This window comes from Ostrinia nubilalis, chromosome 23 (genome assembly GCF_963855985.1).
Source record: "Ostrinia nubilalis chromosome 23, ilOstNubi1.1, whole genome shotgun sequence".
NCBI lineage: Eukaryota > Metazoa > Arthropoda > Insecta > Lepidoptera > Crambidae > Ostrinia > Ostrinia nubilalis.
In genome coordinates, this window is record NC_087110.1 from 8,497,150 (window position 1) to 8,515,703 (window position 18,554).

General features: G+C 42.5%; 2 protein-coding genes across 2 annotated transcripts in view; one reads left to right on the forward strand and one right to left on the reverse strand.

Annotated features, from left to right (window-relative positions):
- Window positions 1-3,058, reverse strand: part of LOC135083220 (anoctamin-8-like) — a 55,097-nt gene extending 52,039 nt beyond the window's left edge. Inside the window, exons 1-2 of the mRNA XM_063977957.1 lie at window positions 2,664-3,058; window positions 1,135-1,263 (exon numbers count right to left, since the gene is read on the reverse strand). Of these exons, the coding sequence (XP_063834027.1) occupies window positions 1,135-1,263; window positions 2,664-2,784 (250 nt within the window). The 5' untranslated portion in view covers window positions 2,785-3,058. The remainder of the gene's footprint in view (window positions 1-1,134; window positions 1,264-2,663) is intronic.
- An 800-nt stretch (window positions 3,059-3,858) lies between these two features.
- Window positions 3,859-13,987, forward strand: LOC135083320 (uncharacterized). The gene is made up of 6 exons (XM_063978055.1): window positions 3,859-4,059; window positions 5,014-5,150; window positions 5,836-5,979; window positions 9,501-9,593; window positions 9,998-10,103; window positions 13,844-13,987. Exons 2-6 carry the CDS (start codon window positions 5,014-5,016, stop codon window positions 13,967-13,969), a joined length of 606 nt encoding a protein of 201 aa, XP_063834125.1. The 5' UTR covers window positions 3,859-4,059; the 3' UTR covers window positions 13,970-13,987.
- Window positions 13,988-18,554: the final 4,567 nt, after the last annotated feature.

The window sequence follows — 18,554 nt, forward strand, 5'->3', positions numbered from 1 at the left end:
TAATTTCAATTTCTGCCCGGCCGGGAATCGAACCGTCCCGGGTTCGATTCCCGGTCGGGCAGAAACTGTTGGTGTGGTGGTTCGGAAACGGACTACTCTCGGCATAGTAGTCCGTTTCCGAACCACTACACCAAACGGCCGACAAATGATGTTATTGTTGTAGTAAAACGAATAATAAAGTAAGGTTGCTTATTAAAGCTCAAACTGTTCTCCAGTTTCAGTGAGCAATAAAATAAATAATTTAATTCATAAACAATGAGTGAGTATACTACATACAGTTTTATTGTGTAAGCCCAACTCCTGAACAATTGCCAGCATTTTGATGATGTAATAAATCACTCCAACATAAGGAGATAAACATAACATTATGTCAGTCTGTTGTGTGTTTGTTAAGAACTTAAGAATAAACATCCCTATAGGGAGCCTGATAATAAAATAAAATAGTTGTTGCTGTAAAACTAAATTGAAAACTTGATTTTAAATTACAAGCCAACAATTCTGAATTGATTTCTTATGAAGTTATTCTTAAAATTATATTAAAAGTGGAGTAAAGCTTGAACCCTGTTGTTTATCTTGGTATTTAAATTCAACCAATCATAATGTTTAAATCTAAATACTTTAGTTTGAATAACTTTTGAGCAATCATTCAGAACTTAATTTCCTTTCAAACCATGCTTATATCAGATTTGATCAGCATTATAATTTTGTGTCACTGAATAAAATATTTCATTTTCATTTTTTTTATAATACTGAACTTGGCAATACATTATTAATTAACTATTGATAAAGGTAGCAGGAAGGCGCTGGACGCTGGTCGCTACCAATCGGGCAATATGGAAACACTAGCTGTGCCCGCGACTTGGTACGCGTGAAAACCCGTTTTCGCAAAATTTTTCATTTTTGCTCTGCACCTATTACTTGTAGCGTGATGGTATATTAGCCTATAGCCTTCCTCGATAAATGGGCTATCTGACACTGAAAGAATTTTTCAAATCGGACCGGTAGTTCCTGAGATTAGCGCGTTCAAGTAAACAAACAAACAAACTCTTCAGCTTTATAATATTAGTATAGATTAGAGGAGTTCAGTAGTGGACGTCCTGTGGATGATTAATGATGATGACATTATAAACTTACCTTTAGGGAATATGAGCACAACATCGGTCTGTTGCGTAGGCGTCGAGTGCAGCAGGAGCCGCCGCGGGTGCATCAGATGCGCCCCGAGTTGCCCCGCCATGGGCAGGCGGCGGCGAAGCTCCCGCCCCGCTGGTGGAAACAAAGCTATCATTATTTGATAATAATGATTTTGGTAAATAGGAAGATTCTAATTAAAGCCTGGTCAGTGAGCACGTAGAATCCCGTCCAATGACCCCAAGCTACCCATCCTTATCGCTCGCGCGTAATTATATTGCTGTCGCGACTGTGCGACGCGCGCCTGCAGTGAGTGTGCGAGCGCGACAGCAACATAATTACGTGCAAGCGACAAGGATGAGCAGCTTGGGGTCATTGGACGGGATTCTACGTGCTCACGGACCAAGCTTTAGAATAAATTACGCGCCGAGCTGACCCGCCATGGGCAGGCGGCGGCGAAGCTCCCGCCCGGCTGGTGGAAACAAAGCTATCATTATTTGATAATAATGATTTTGGTAAATAGGAAGATTCTAATTAGAATAAATTACGCGCCCAGCTGCCCCGCCATGGGCAGGCGGCGGCGGAGCTCCCGCCCGTCTGGTCGATAGAAAGCTAACATTATTTTCGATAATAATGATTTTGGTAAATAGAAAGATTCTAATTAGAATAAATTACGAGCCCAGCTGCCCCGCCATGGGCAGCTGGCGCCGCTGGTGGATACAAAATTATCATAATTTTGTGATAATAATGATTTTCAGACATGTTTTGGTAAATAGGATGATGTTTGTTCGTTCCTTTCAGCCGAAAGACGTCCACTGCTGGACAAAGGCCTCCGCAAAGGATTTCCACAAAGACCGGTCCTGCGCCGCTCGCATCCAGGCACCTCCTGTGATGATTCTTATTAGAATAAATTACTATGATTGTGCATAAATGTAAGGCGGCGGCGGAGCTCCCACCCGGCTGGTGGATACAAAATTATCATTATTTTGTGACAATAATGATTTTCAGACATGTTTTGGTAAATAGGATGATTCGTTTGTTTAGTCGTTTCAGCTGAAAGACGTCCACTGCTGGAGAAAGGCCTCCCCCAAGGATTTCCACAAGGACCGGTCCTGCGCCGCTCGCAACCAGGCACCTCCGGTGATGATTCTAATTAGAATAAATTACTGTGATTGTGCATTAATGTAAGGCGGCGGAGCTCCCGCCCGGCTGGTGGATACAAAGCTATCATAATTTTGTGATAATGTTTGAAACATGTTTTGGTAAATTGGACGATTCTAATTAGAATAAATTACTGTGATTATGCATGTGCATAAATGTAATTAGTAAAGGAAGATAATATTTAGAATAAAATAAAGGTAATTGTGCGAATAATTAATTAAAAGTTGGTTCAAAATATTTTGAATAAATGTGGGTTCTAAATAGTGGTCTGTTAAACTACATAATTTTATAAAAGAGGATTTACTTTGTTAGTAAATATTTTATGCAATGAAACAGATTATTCAACATGTAATAAACAATCTGCAGTAACTTACCACTGTCCAACTTGTCTTTTGCAAACTCAGCAAAAGACTTGTGTTCCTGCGGCGTCGAATGAGTGCTGCTCTCGCATTCCTCTTTCTCCGCAGCACCCAGTCCGCCGTCCTCGCCCTCCATGACTACTTATTAAGTTCACGATAGTATACACAACTACAACATACACAAAAGCCTACGAGACCTTCAATTTCTTACATCATCGACTACAATAGAAACACAAAAATGTATGATATCACCTTCCTACGACATTAAATGAACAATAGACCGATAAAGTATTAGAACCGGCGTATGTTAGAGGCATTAACAGCGGAATGAGCCTTTTGTTTACGCGGTAAATAATTTATTAATTCATGACAAATTTTTTGCAACTCCGTCTGTCAGAATTCAAAATTGATTTTTGGCCGCCATTTTTGGTAATGGTGTGGCCTGTTGCAAAAAGTTTATAAGGCAAGTACACACTTACAGCTCAGTAAACTGTCAAAAAAGTAAACTGAATAGTCCTGTTCAATCAGAGAATGACCATGACCATAACCATATCAGTTCAGTATCACTTTATGTTTTCCTTTGCAGTCTATTTTGTACATTACCTGTGTACGTACAATCAATGCTTTTATAGCATTAAGTTGTCTAAACATGAATTTAGTCGCAAATAATTTTGAAACCATTTATAAATATCCTAATATCTACGTAAGCCAACTAAACGATCATCAAGTTATTGGTGGCTGTTTAATTGTCCTTGAGGACAACAAAAACCGACAACGACGGTCACACAGCTCACACATGGCATGGCATGGAGACTAAAGGCGTATGAATCAAGCGTCTCCATTATCTGAACTAAACTGCCTGCATACAAAAAAACGTATCTTCAGTCGGAACCAGTATATATTTAATAGTAGTCTTTGGTCGGAACACAGCCTTATAATTTGACATCGAAACTTTTTGACATAAGGTGTGTTTGGATACATTTACAAAATATATTTAGCATTTTTTTGGCATAGGTTAGAGCTAGATAAAATATATCGAATGATTTCACTGGAAGGCGCATTTCTTTTGTAGGCACAATTAAGAATTAATTTGAATTCTCTAATTACTTTCTCGTTTTCGCAATGCATTTATTTTAAAGTTCAAACGTAAATTAATTGACATTGCATCATGAAAAATATCCGAATACATTAAGCACTTCGGTCGGGAATTTCTACAGAAATTCAGATAGAAAATCGTTTTCATATTTTGCGCGATACAAGACAACACAACTGCGTGCGATGTGCGAGTGACGATGGAACTTTAATAAATTACAGCCAGACTTTCTCCTGGTGATTGAATAAGTGTTTTTTAAACTGCAGTGTTATCTTTCGAGTTTAATAAATCTGGTTCACTAACGATTCAACAAACAAGGTATGTGGATATATTATATTTTGACCTTTCTTTGTACTCGTAAATCGTCGCAGTTTATGTAAAATTGTACACGTTGTAATTTTATTTGAGGCTTGTTGTTTATCTTGTATGTAGTGTTTTGTGAGCTGTTCCTATAAACTACGCGTTATTGATGATGTTTTTCTGGTAACCCACTTTCTCGCGATAACAGCTGTTATTTCGTCACACCTTTTGCCAACAGCTGAGTTTTGTTTTTGAGGGTCTTATCAGCTAAAAAGTCATTGTAGGTAATTATACACAGCCTTGACTGATTTTCTTTGAAGGTGTTCCAAATTTTAATGTAAGGCAGTGTTTTGTTTTAACTAGGAGAGAGTTAGAAATTGGGGTATGGATTTTATTGATTTCATAATGTTGCATTGACCTTGCTTGTGTCTAGCCTATTTAACCTTTATGAAGGGTATTTTGAGTCCTAGGTGTTCAGGGACAAGATGAGATTAGTCTATCTCCATATGTAGCATGATGAGTGTGGAACAAACAGTGTTTGTTCATAACAACTGAGTAGTCAATTTTTTATGAATCATATATTATTAATCATAAACAGAAGTAGTTTTTACTTAAATAAATATTTATAAAAGTAAGAAGTAAGAACACTTGTATTAAATCAAGTTTTCTAAGTAGTAATAAAATAATTATTCCATTTTATTGGCTATTCATTGGTAGTTTCAGTCATTAAATACTTTTCTTAAAACTTGTAATTGTTTTTACTTGCATCATCAAATATTTGTACAGATAATTTTCATCCTTTCTTATTGCTTGAAGCATACTGATTCTAATTAACAGTAAATATTGAAAATTATTAGTTTTCACGGCCATAAAGTGGTTTTTCACACAAGTTGTATAGTCCACAACCCGACTATAAAATGAATAACAATCGAAACAGCCAATTCAAAGATTTTCTCCATTTCCCACGTCCAGATGTCTCCGGAGTGGGACACCTTGCCGCTTCTTCCGCTGAGGTGCATCCTGGAGCACCTCAGTCTGGAGGATGCCATGGCGGCGATGTCCACCTGCCGGCAGTGGCGCAGCGCGATATTACTGTACGAGGGACGCAAGTGAGTTTGTGACCTATACAGGGTGTTAGGTAAATGGGTATATGAGCCGACACTAGCCCATGTTAACATGGGCATATAAATGGTATGGTGAAGTCAGAAAATTGATATCTTCATTTTATTTTTTTAAATTTTCATACAAAATAAATTTTATAAATTCCGATTTGTTCGTTTGTCCGTTTGGCTCATATTCCCATTTACCTAGCACCCTGTATAAATAAAGTTTGTTAAAACCAAAAAACTGCTGTGGGAATTTCAGAGGGTTCCTTTACTGTCATAATTGTTCTGAAATCATATCAAGCTAAGAACTGTAGCATTTCAACAATAAGTGTGAATTAGCAACAAAATATTTACTACTTGCACTGTTGACTGTACTAATTAAACTTAATCTTATTAGAAGCACAGAATCATATTTCTTATTAGAGTAAACTGGATTCTATTAGAATAAACTTCTATAATAAACTAGAATAATTAAATGTATGAAATTGATTTACACTTTGTTCTATGTTTTCAACTGAAAATTAGACCAAAAACTACTGAATTTTTAACTTTATGATAGATGAATATGTGAAGAATAAAAAGCTTACAAATTATGATTTATCTAATTTCTTCAATGGAAAAAAAACGATTTACTAATTTAACTGGCCTTTATTCCTTACTATGCTTAAAATACATTCTCAATTTACAGAGAGAAATTAGTACTAAGAGCAAAACAACTAGAGAAGAGCATGCATCTAGCGCGAGTGTTCAGGAAACACACACGGATACTCCACATGTACTTGGACTGCAGCGCAGAAGATACGGATGAGTTCATGAGCTACGTGCTGCCACAGTAAGTAATACTTATATTTGCAACTAACTTTTGGGGGATGATTTCCTCCCTTAGGAGGGGAATTTTAAAAATCCTTTCCGAATTAATTTCTTTTCAGTTTGTTGATTGGTCAATCAATTAGTAACGGTTGCTCTTTATATTTAAATAAACATTTGTGATTTAGCTTTATAGTAGGTATAATTTTGAAATTCATTGAATAAAGAATAATAATAATCAGCTATTAAATTATTGTATAAATAAACCTAACTCAAACTAACCAGTTTCAAAAACTCAATACTACAAGTAAAAAGCTATAGTTTCTTAGTTTTCATAAAACGTGTTATCAAGCCTTTTATTAATTAGAAAGCCCTGAAATAGGTAAGCTGAGTTGAGTTTATAAACCTCAACAACAGAAACAGTCAGTATAAATCGTTACATTTTCAAAGCATCGTTCTAGCGAACATAATGCAGTCTCTGACATTGAAATAATGTTGATAAATAATGGATTAGAACCGCGTTTAATCAATAACCGTCGCCATAGCGTCACTGTGATGTAACTCGTCTAACAATGTAGTAGATCATTGTTTCTCAAACTTTATGGGGGACTACGAACTACGTACTTCTGTTGAGACCGTAAATTATCTTGCCTTTGATATTGCGTGGCATAAAATTCAGGAAATTGAAATCTTTTTCCGATAAAAAAGTTTGCAATCTAAGCACGTATATATTATGTCTTTCTACGTGCCTAAATTATACGTGATAGATTTAAGATTAGCGCGTATAGAAAATTACCTTTCATCTAAAATGCTTTCTGTGATTCTGATATTTATTTATGTGCGTGATTTTATGATTGATTTAGAATTCTAGCGCAGACAAATCTGTCTTTCTTCTCAGATTTATTTTGTTATTATTTTAAAATTAAGACAAGTTTCTTATTGATTATTTATAAGGCTCCCGACTATAACATACACTACAAATGTGTTTTAAGACCTTGGTGGAGGCAGGAAGTCAACTATACTTCCAACCCTACCTACCATACACACTTTCAATGCTAGCAAGTGAAAGTGCGCCTACGCGAGTTGAAGTTAATGCTTAGTAATTTCCTCGAGAATTGATTTATTTCTGCTGTTATAAAATAAATACAGTGATTTATAGCGCCAATCATAATGTTTCAGCCTCAATTTACGCAGCTTGCGCTGTCGGCGTCAAAAGAAGCGGCTTGCGGGTAATTGAAACGTCTATTAGATATTTGAGATGCAATAGTTTCTGCCTGCGACTAAAATAGTGCGCGTGAAAATAGTTTGAATAATATTTCCCGTTTTTTGCAACATTTTTCTTTACTTCTCCACCCCTATTGGCTATAGGGTCATGTTATACATACAGTCCAAAGCCTTCCTCGATAAATGGGCTATCCAACCAACACAAATATTTTTTTTCAAAACGGTCCAGTATTTCCAGAGATTAGCGCATTTATCCAAGCAAACAAACACTTCAGCTAGCTTTCTAAATCGTTAGGCTACCGATTCAAAGATGATAGTTGAAATTACTATGGCTCATCGCACCCTAGCCATCTACCCACCCTGGCTATCGCTATAGCCCTTTTAAGGGTAATGTATAAGGGCCAGAGTACTGAATAAACTATTTTGTTTGGGGGACCCCTAAACAGATTGACCCCCAATTGGGGTCTTAATTTAATTGTGGATTGATGTGGATTGTGTCGATTGCAAAACACATTACCTACAAGATTCATTGGCTACGCTGTATTATGTGATTATGACATTGTTTTTATTCTGATACACTATTTTATCAACTACGTACCCGGTTTATTACGTAGTTTGACAACGTAAGGCTGTGTTTTATCTGGAATCGAGATAAGGTGCGCAGTTGGCTAATAATAAAACATTTGAATGGGCGCTGACTGACGTTAAACGTGACGTTAGAGGTGCTACAGTATTTGTAACTATAGGTCTACTAGCGCTTAACTCAGTGCCTGAGGTAGGGAAGCGGCACTGGCACAATATGACGTTACAGAGCATATACACCTGAAGTAGATCTGAAGTCTCGCTGACGTTTGACTTCCCAAAAACCTCAGTGCCTCAGGCACTGACTAAGTCCTATACTGGCGACTGACTGAACCTTTTTCAAGAAAGAGGGAAAGAAAAATAGTTCAAACATAATAGTTTCAATACCAAAATGGCCCCTACTCAGCGTGTATCATGTTCTACAGAATATGACGCTGGTATTCTGTAGGAACCATCTAGAAAAGAGCGTCACCAGACGATTGAAGATTAAATTGTTCTTTCTTTCGACCTTATGACGAATGAGTTAGGTTTAAAATTATATTTTTTACTGTATTCCTTAACAATATAAACGGTTTGCTGATGATGATTGACTGAAACAACCGTCTCGGCTTCGTAGAACGCGTTTTATTGAATTCAATTGCTATTTGTCACCGTTTTTCTGTGTACCTATACCTAACTACACAATAAATAATGCATTAAGACCGTCTCGTCTAGCTAGCTAGACACTAGCTAAGTAGTTACTAAGATTTTCAAACCTAGGTGGGCTATATCGTAAATACGTAAAGAAATTAAGTAAATGATCAAACAAGTTTATTTATTATTATTTATTAATTAAAATGATGTGATGGCAACTGTATCTATGTATTTGCACAACAAAATTTTAGAAATTTAGATTTTTTTTAAATAATTTATTTCGTATAGTATTTGGTCTACAAGTATAAGGCTACATGATACAATGGAAAAACGATGACCCCTGCAGAAGTATATTCAGAACTGCTAATGCAGTAGGTATTCATACTGAGTATTTTTTTACTTATTCAGTAATTGTCCTCATTATACTTAAATTTTGTGTTTTCATAGCAAAATCTGTCGAGTAAGTGGTTTTTATTAACTCGTTTACATTATCACTACAAAAAATCGCTTTGCATACAACAATTTGAAGCCAACTTTCATTTCAAGATAATTTAGTATGGTAATTGTAATTTCATACCAATTGCATAATATGATGCGCAGAGAAAGTACGCTGTTGTTTTTACATGATAATATGATGGTAATTTATTTAAAAATATAACACTTATAAGTACGAAATATTTTTAGTAAATTAAAGCACAATTACACAACTAATTTGAGCCAAAACTTACAATATTAAGACATTGCATTTTTGGGCAATAAATGTTGGCCAAATCCTCCATTAGCTTCTGGTAAATTAGAGAGGGTCGTGCTCCAGCACTGGAGACTAAATGACCTGATACTAGGTGGACCGACGATCTGGTAAAGGTCGCGGGAAGAGCCTGGATGCGGGCAGCGCAGGACCGTGCATTGTGGAAAATCTTGGAGGAGGCTTTTGTCCAGCAGTGGACGTCATTTGGCTGAAACGAACGAACGAACGACCGGATAATAATGTTGATTGCCAATGATATCCATTCAATAACTCTTCCTCCCTGGAGAGAAATAATGTATCCACTCTAGTTTATTTGACTTGTGTTTCAATTATTTATTTAATTTTTCTTTTCTTTACAGATTCTTTGATTCAGCGAAACTTCGCGAAATAATATTCATAGGACCAAGTTATATACAACAGACACATTTAATGCCAGTTATTAAGATAAAGCGGTAAGTTTTTTCAACCAATAAGAACTCTGACTATATCTCCTTCACTTATACAAATATGCTATAGTTCGTGACAGAAACGTATATGTATAACTGGACAGATATCCGAAGTAAATAAACGTCTTAACATGCCACTTGTGAGCACGTTATAACAAATGCTGAGAGAAGGCCTGATGGCACCCTGTGCCCTGTACTACCTATTATTCTGCATCATCAGTTACTTTACATTAACTTACTATCAATAAAGTTGTTTTCTCTCTTGCTTACGCGTTACCTATTTATGTGTACTTTTCAAATGAGTACTGATGACACTAAAACAGCGATTAATCTCTCTGTCTATGTACAAACTATATTATTTTGATGAATGAATAAATCCTTTACTAAGAAAACTGTTTTATTATTTTCAGCATAATGACAGAGAGTTTGATCTACAAACACTTGCACTGCCTGGAAAGATTCGGGATGCTCGGCTGCGAAATGGGCATTGCGAAGGTCGACAGCGAAAAGATCACAGTAAGTTTTATGGATATCATTTAAAATTAGTAATTTTATTTAAAGGACGTTTATCATTCTGGCCATCTGATCTGGCAGAATAGGATAGGACCACCCCTATTCTAAGTAAAATGCGTGTTAACGGGACCTAACGAATATTAGTAACTAGCGGCCGCCCGCGACTTCGTACGCGTGGACCTCGTTTTACTCCATTAGGGGTGGAGTTTCATAAAATCCACTCTTAGCTCTATAGCATTTTAAATTTCAACTCTCTTACTTTAAACACATAGGACTTTCATAATATAAACTTCCAACCCTCCTTTTATCTCCTTAGCCCCCGTAGTTGATTTCTAATGATACATTTTCAGTATAAATGTACCACCTCCACCACCACCATTTCAGCCATAGGACGTCCACTGCTGAACATAGCCCTCCCCCAATGCTTTCCATGTTGATCGATTGGAAGCGGCCTGCGTCCAGCGCTTCCCTGCTACCTTTACGATGTCGTCGGTCCACCTTATAGGTGGAAGTCCCACGCTACGTTTTCCGGTACGCGGCCTCCATTCCAGAACCATTCTGCCCCATCGGCCATCAGTTCTGCGTACTATGTGCCCTGCCCATTGCCACTTTAGCTTGCTAATCCGTCGGGCTATGTCAGCGACTTTGGTTCGTTTACGGATCTCCTCATTTCTGATTCGATCTCGCAAAGAAACACCAAGCATAGCCCTCTTCATAGCACGCTGTGCAACTGAGCTTTTGTATAAGGCCTAAAGTGAGAGGCCACGTTTCCGAGCCATAAGTTATCACTGGTAACACACATTGGTTATACACTCTAGTCTTCAGGCATTGAGGTATTTTGGACGAAAAGATGTTGCGTAGTTTCCCGAACGCTGCCCAGCCGAGTTGGATTCGACGATTGACCTCCTTCTCGAAATTGGACCTACCTGGTAGCTGGATCGTTTGTCCGAGGTAGACATACCTATTACCTACTTGTCGACAATCTCGAGAATTGAGCTCCCAATTGAAACTGGGTAGGGCGCAACATGGACATTCGACATAAGCTTCGTTTTGTCCATGTTCATCCTCAGGCCTACCTGTTGGGAAAATCGATTAAGGTCTTCGAGCATTGTGCCAAGATCTGCCAACGATTCTGCCATGACCACAATATCGTCGGCAAACCGATGTGTACACAGTACCACAGTGTACCGAACAGTATATGTAGGTACACCTCCACAATATCTAGAGATCATAGTGAGCATACATTTTAACTTTCAAGTCTCTTACTTTAAAAACCGAGGACTGCAATACAAACTTCTAACCCCCTTCTTAACTCCCATAAGGGTTGAATTTTGCAAAATTTCGTCTTAGTGACTACCTACGTTCTAAAAGGAGGTGTATTCCACTTTGATCACCTGGCTTACAGCGACAATTTAGTGTCCTTTGAATTTATTCTGTGCCTTTGATCACCCACGGATACGATGTCCTGGGTGAGCCAAGTGGACTCTAGTTAAATTATTATTTTAGTGTCCTTTGATCGTCTACAAACAAATCACACCTCCTCTGAATAGTCACATGTCCAATTGTTGTACTACATATTTTGTTTTGTAACATTTTTGATATTTTCTAAAAACCGCAATAAACAAATTGGACATGTATGTGACAATTCAGAGGTATGATTTATTTACAGTTGATCAAAGAACACTAAAAAAATAATTTAACTGGAGTCCACTTTGATCATCTTGGTGATCAAAGCCAGGTGGAATAGACCATTAACCCCTATCTCTCTTTTGAGACTTGTAGTTTCTGAGACTTCGTGATGAGTGAGTGAGTCACTTAGTCATTTAATGACCTTTCTTTCTACTAAAATTATACGTACCTATAGTAATTATCATTAAAATCAAATAAGTAAGTACCTACCAACCTAAGTAATTAAAATAAAGACCCTACCAAAAAATTAACAAATTACATACAGAAAATAAAAACGAAGTAATTCTTATCCTATTTAACTACAATCGCCCACGCGCCCATCCCATTTGTCCGCCGCTGAACCGTACCCTAATATTCATCTCGGTAGATGGCGGCACTTAATAAGAATTTGCAAGGAAGTTTGTAAAAAGTCACTAATTAACACTTTGATCTGCTCGTTTAAACACAGTGAATGATTCAAATAGGTACATACAGTGAATGGTTCAATTACATAAAATATCTTTATTTATTAAATTTTCAATATTATTTACGAACAGCGTTATTCATAGTACATGTAATATTTAGTTACTAACTTACTAATGATGTCGATAGATGGCGTTTGACAGCTTTGCTTTCATGAATATTTACGTACCTAAAAAATTTTTGTCAGGCGCAAGAAGATTTTAACCAATGACGATAGATGGCGCTTTTCCACGTCTTATGAAAATCCCAAATATTTTACGGGACCCTATTTTTTTCCAAAATAAAATTTAGCCTATGTTACTCGTGAGTTATGTAGCTTTCGAATGGTGAAAGAATTTTTAAAATCGGTCCAGTAGTTTTTGAGCCTATCCATTACAACTAAACAAACAAACAAACAAACAAAGTTTTCCTCTTTATAATATTAGTGTAGATAAATGAAATCGCGGACTGTATTAAAATAGGTTCTGTAATTCTCGCCAGCCTAACTACAGGAAATTATCTAAGACTACGCGGTAATCGTGCGTCGACGGTGGTGTCCAAAGGCGAGTGTGGGAACCGAGCGCCGCCGATGATGACGCTGTGGGCCCGAGGTGACGTTAGTCATCGTACGCCGCCCGCACGTCTCCCGCGCGTTGTTGGCTTCCCAACAATGCGACTAAGGGATAAATTAACATTATAAACAACCACCTGGTCAGTGTAGTGGATTAGGGAGTTAAACTCACCAGTTTCCTATGGTAAATTAGAGAGGGTCATTTATTCTGAACTGCATTAGAACGACCCACTTTAATTTACCAAATGCAAATGGAGGAATGCCCTACACTCGCCACGTTTGAAAACTCCCTTAGTCGCTTCTTACGACATCCACGGTAAGCGTGGTTGTGGACTGTGGTCCTATTCTATTCTGTTGAAATCTAGCTTTAATATTTTTAACATAAATGAGGGTTTTCGCGTATGAAAGATCCGCTAGATGGCGGGACGTGGATGTGGGGTCTGACTGCTGCGTGATTGGTGGATTTTGACATATCTGTCAATGTCATGTTAAAAATAACCAATCATGCAGCATTGGACCTCGCGTCTACGTATTGCCATCTGGCGGATTTTTCATACGCGAAAACCCTCATTGCTTAAAATCTTACTCTCTCTCTCTCTCCTAGCACAAGCACCTGGAGTACTACTCGCGGCCGCTCTCCTTCAGCCACGAGGCGGCGCCCTCCGACACGGTGCTGTCGCGCTGCAACACCGGCTTGATGGTGTTCTCGGCGCTGCAGGTGAGTGGATAGAGTCTCTCTCTCTCTCCTAGCACGAGCACCTGGAGCACTACTCCCGGCCGCTGTCCTTCAGCCACGAGGCGGCGCCCTCCGACACGGTGCTGTCGCGCTGCAACACCGGCTTGATGGTGTTCTCGGCGCTGCAGGTGAGTGGATAGAGTCTCTCTCTCTCTCCTAGCACGAGCACCTGGAGCACTACTCCCGGCCGCTGTCCTTCAGCCACGAGGCGGCGCCCTCCGACACGGTGCTGTCGCGCTGCAACACCGGCTTGATGGTGTTCTCGGCGCTGCAGGTGAGTGGATAGAGTCTCTCTCTCTCTCCTAGCACAAGCACCTGGAGCACTACTCCCGGCCGCTGTCCTTCAGCCACGAGGCGGCGCCCTCCGACACGGTGCTGTCGCGCTGCAACACCGGCTTGATGGTGTTCTCGGCGCTGCAGGTGAGTGGATAGAGTCTCTCTCTCTCTCCTAGCACGAGCACCTGGAGCACTACTCCCGGCCGCTGTCCTTCAGCCACGAGGCGGCGCCCTCCGACACGGTGCTGTCGCGCTGCAACACCGGCTTGATGGTGTTCTCGGCGCTGCAGGTGAGTGGATAGAGTCTCTCTCTCTCTCCTAGCACAAGCACCTGGAGCACTACTCCCGGCCGCTGTCCTTCAGCCACGAGGCGGCGCCCTCCGACACGGTGCTGTCGCGCTGCAACACCGGCTTGATGGTGTTCTCGGCGCTGCAGGTGAGTGGATAGAGTCTCTCTCTCTCTCCTAGCACGAGCACCTGGAGCACTACTCCCGGCCGCTGTCCTTCAGCCACGAGGCGGCGCCCTCCGACACGGTGCTGTCGCGCTGCAACACCGGCTTGATGGTGTTCTCGGCGCTGCAGGTGAGTGGATAGAGTCTCTCTCTCTCTCCTAGCACAAGCACCTGGAGCACTACTCCCGGCCGCTGTCCTTCAGCCACGAGGCGGCGCCCTCCGACACGGTGCTGTCGCGCTGCAACACCGGCTTGATGGTGTTCTCGGCGCTGCAGGTGAGTGGATAGAGTCTCTCTCTCTCTCCTAGCACGAGCACCTGGAGCACTACTCCCGGCCGCTGTCCTTCAGCCACGAGGCGGCGCCCTCCGACACGGTGCTGTCGCGCTGCAACACCGGCTTGATGGTGTTCTCGGCGCTGCAGGTGAGTGGATAGAGTCTCTCTCTCTCTCCTAGCACAAGCACCTGGAGCACTACTCCCGGCCGCTGTCCTTCAGCCACGAGGCGGCGCCCTCCGACACGGTGCTGTCGCGCTGCAACACCGGCTTGATGGTGTTCTCGGCGCTGCAGGTGAGTGGATAGAGTCTCTCTCTCTCTCCTAGCACGAGCACCTGGAGCACTACTCCCGGCCGCTGTCCTTCAGCCACGAGGCGGCGCCCTCCGACACGGTGCTGTCGCGCTGCAACACCGGCTTGATGGTGTTCTCGGCGCTGCAGGTGAGTGGATAGAGTCTCTCTCTCTCTCCTAGCACGAGCACCTGGAGCACTACTCCCGGCCGCTGTCCTTCAGCCACGAGGCGGCGCCCTCCGACACGGTGCTGTCGCGCTGCAACACCGGCTTGATGGTGTTCTCGGCGCTGCAGGTGAGTGGATAGAGTCTCTCTCTCTCTCCTAGCACGAGCACCTGGAGCACTACTCCCGGCCGCTGTCCTTCAGCCACGAGGCGGCGCCCTCCGACACGGTGCTGTCGCGCTGCAACACCGGCTTGATGGTGTTCTCGGCGCTGCAGGTGAGTGTTTTCTCCCCTTTCTCTTTTCATCTCCCTCTTTTGATCCTGCTCCCCTAACGCTCTTGCTCCCCCTTTCGCTCCCGCTTCCCTTTCGCTCCCGCTCCCCCTTTCGCTCCCGCTCCCCCTTTCGCTCCCGCTTCCCTTTCGCTCCCGCTCCCCCTTCCCTTTCGCTCCCGCTCCTCCTTTCGCTCCCGCTCCCCCTTCCCTTTCGCTCCCGCTTCCCTTTCGCTCCCGCTTCCCTTTCGCTCCCGCTCCCCCTTTCGCTTCCGCTTCCCTTTCGCTCCCGCTCCCCCTTCCCTTTCGCTCCCGCTTCCCTTTCGCTCCCGCTCCCCCTTTCGCTTCCGCTTCCCTTTCGCTCCCGCTCCCCCTTCCCTTTCGCTCCCGCTTCCCTTTCGCTCCCGCTTCCCTTTCGCTCCCGCTCCCCCTTTCGCTCCCGCTCCCCCTTTCGCTCCCGCTCCCCCTTTCGCTCCCGCTCCCCCTTTCGCTCCCGCTTCCCTTTCGCTCCCGCTCCCCCTTCCCTTTCGCTCCCGCTCCCCCTTTCGCTCCCGCTCCCCCTTCCCTTTCGCTCCCGCTTCCCTTTCGCTCCCGCTCCCCCTTTCGCTTCCGCTTCCCTTTCGCTCCCGCTCCCCCTTCCCTTTCGCTCCCGCTCCCCCTTCCCTTTCGCTCCCGCTTCCCTTTCGCTCCCGCTCCCCCTTTCGCTCCCGCTTCCCTTTCGCTCCCACTCCCCCTTTCGCTCCCGCTTCCCTTTCGCTCCCACTCCCCTTTTCGCTCCCGCTCCCATTTTGCTTCCGCTCCCTCTGCGCTTCCGTTCCCCCTTTCGCTCACGCTCCCTCTTTCGCTCACTCCCCTTTTGCTCCCGTTCCCCCTTTCGTTCCCTCTCCCCCTTTCGCTCCCTTTCCCCCTTCTCTTTCTATTATCTCTATGTATAATTCCCCCCCTCTCTCTCTCTCTCTCCTTCTCTCAGAACAAGAGCCTGGAGTTACTACTCCCGGCTGCTGTAGTCCAGCCACGAGTGCCAAATGGCTGACGAGTGACATTATTTGTCGCATTTCTATATTAACTAGTAAGTAGATTCTACATGTTTCAACGTGGCAAGTGACGTCACGAGATTTCAAACACTTGTATTTGCATAGAAGATGACCTATTTAGCTTACTCTCCATATGCCAATTTTTTAATTCCATCATCATCATCATCATCATTTCAGCCATAGGACGTCCACTGCTGAAATTAGGCCTCCCCCCAATGCTTTCTATGTTGATCGATTGGTAGCGGCCTGCGTCCAGCGCTTCTCTGCTACCTTTATGATGTCGTCGGTCCACCTTGTGGGTGGACGTTCCACGCTGCATTTTCCGGTACGCGGCCTCCATTCCAGAACCTTGCTGCCCCATCGGCCGTCAGTTCTGCGTACTATGTGCTGTGTACGTACACAGCACAGCTGAAGTGGCAATGGACACGGGTCCATTGCCACTTCAGCTTGCTAATCCGTCGTTTAATTCCATAATGACTATAAAGTTTCTAATTTATTTTTTACTTGTTTTCAGAGCGTGATAGTAGACTACGAGCACATAAACACAGAAGCCTTAGAGACGCTATGTGCTTTATCCACGTTCTCTTCGCTGACACTGAACGTGGGATATCGGCGGCAGCTGCCTTATGGGCGATTAGACTGGCCGCGCGTGCACGAAGCACGCCGCGCGCGTTTGCGCGTGCACGTTAACATTGTAAGTACAAAATATAGGTGTAATATTAGATTAATATTTGATAAAAAAAAAAAAAATATTAAAGATTAAATATTAGATAGCCCACTGTGCAAAAGACCGCCTCTGTGGTCTAGTGGTAAGACCTTCAGACGCAGAGGTCCCGGATTCGATTCCCAGTGGGGGCAGATTTTTATGTTCGGTTTGGTTGGTGGTAGGGCTTGTTCTAAGTCCGTCTGGCTAGCTACCACCATCTTACCTAAGTCTGTCGCCATAACAACAAAGTTAACAGCATTGTTGTATTCCGGCAGTTACAGGTAAGATAGTCAGTTCCTCCGTGGTTGAGGATTCCGGGTGAAGCTCGCTTCCACCTTCGGCCTGATCATCACTTACCATCAGGTGAGATACAGGCCAAGAGCTTCATCATTGTGGATAAAAAAAAATGATGCATGGAGGCAGAAGTAACGCCGCAGCACGTGTAGTAGATCAACAGATAGGCTGCTAGCTTTCTAGAGGGATCTAGGATGGTTAGGGTAGAAAGATAAACCACAAAACGTGCACAATGGCCCAATCAAGATGCTAAATGCATTGATTGTGATTGCCCTGCAAAACTAACTTCGTTCGTTTTAGCCGAAAGACGTCCACTGTTGGACAAAGGCCTCCCCCAAGGATTTCCACAAAGACCGGTCCTGCGCCGCTTGCATCCAGGCACCTCCCGCGACCTTCACCAGATCGTCGGTTCACCTAGTGGGAGGCCTGCCCACGCTACGTCTTCCGGCCGCAAAACTAACTTACTAACATTGTAAGTCTGGGATAGTATTGTAGGCCAAATCCCTGCCAGCCCCCATTTGTGGGGTTTTTAAAGTTGTCCTCTGCATCGTAGTCTGACAGCCCCCAGTCCACTCAATAGTGGGTTGCCCGACAGGCCCGCCGAGTTGACGAGGTCTGCCAAGCTTGGGTTTCTGTCCACGTTTTTACACGTCCCAGTATTACTTTAATATTACCACTCCTTTGGGACACTAAATGGGCCAATACAGCGTAAGATACTCGGTAACTTTTATCACTAAACTTGATAAAAAACTTTTGCAGTGTATTATAGTAACATTAATTTGTTCCAGGTTTCTCTGCCCCATACGAAGTTTGATGAGGTTATCGAGAATGTTCTTGTGGAGGGCATGACGCTTGTGTCATTGAAGGTTTTGTTCTGCAAGGCGGTAAGTATTCTTTAAAACCATACTAAGAATGTTAATATGATGTGTAATAAATAAAACTTACCATTTGTTAATTTGATGGCCTATTTACATTCGATTCGATAACTGAGACACTCTCTATAGCGGGGGGAGATATGACGTGACAAGCACATCTCAATGAGGGTTTTCGCGTATGAAAAATCCGCCAGATGGCAATACGTAGACGCGAGGTCCAAATGCTGCATGATTGGTTATTTTTGACATGACATTGACAGATATGTCAAAATCCACCAATCACGCAGCAGTCAGACCCCACATCCACGTCTCGCCATATAGCGGATCTTTCATACGCGAAAACCCTCATTCAAGTCCTCTCAAAAAAACACCTTCCCGTG

What these genes read in the sequence shown, in the direction of transcription:
- LOC135083320 (XM_063978055.1), top strand. Translation starts at nt 5,014, where the DNA reads ATGTCTCCGGAGTGGGACACCTTGCCGCTTCTTCCGCTGAGGTGCATC. An exon ending in ATGAGCTACGTGCTGCCACA is followed by an intron (nt 5,980 to 9,500) that starts GTAAGTAATACT and finishes TTTTCTTTACAG; the next exon opens with ATTCTTTGATTCAGCGAAAC. An exon ending in TCGACAGCGAAAAGATCACA is followed by an intron (nt 10,104 to 13,843) that starts GTAAGTTTTATG and finishes TCTCTCTCCTAG; the next exon opens with CACAAGCACCTGGAGCACTA.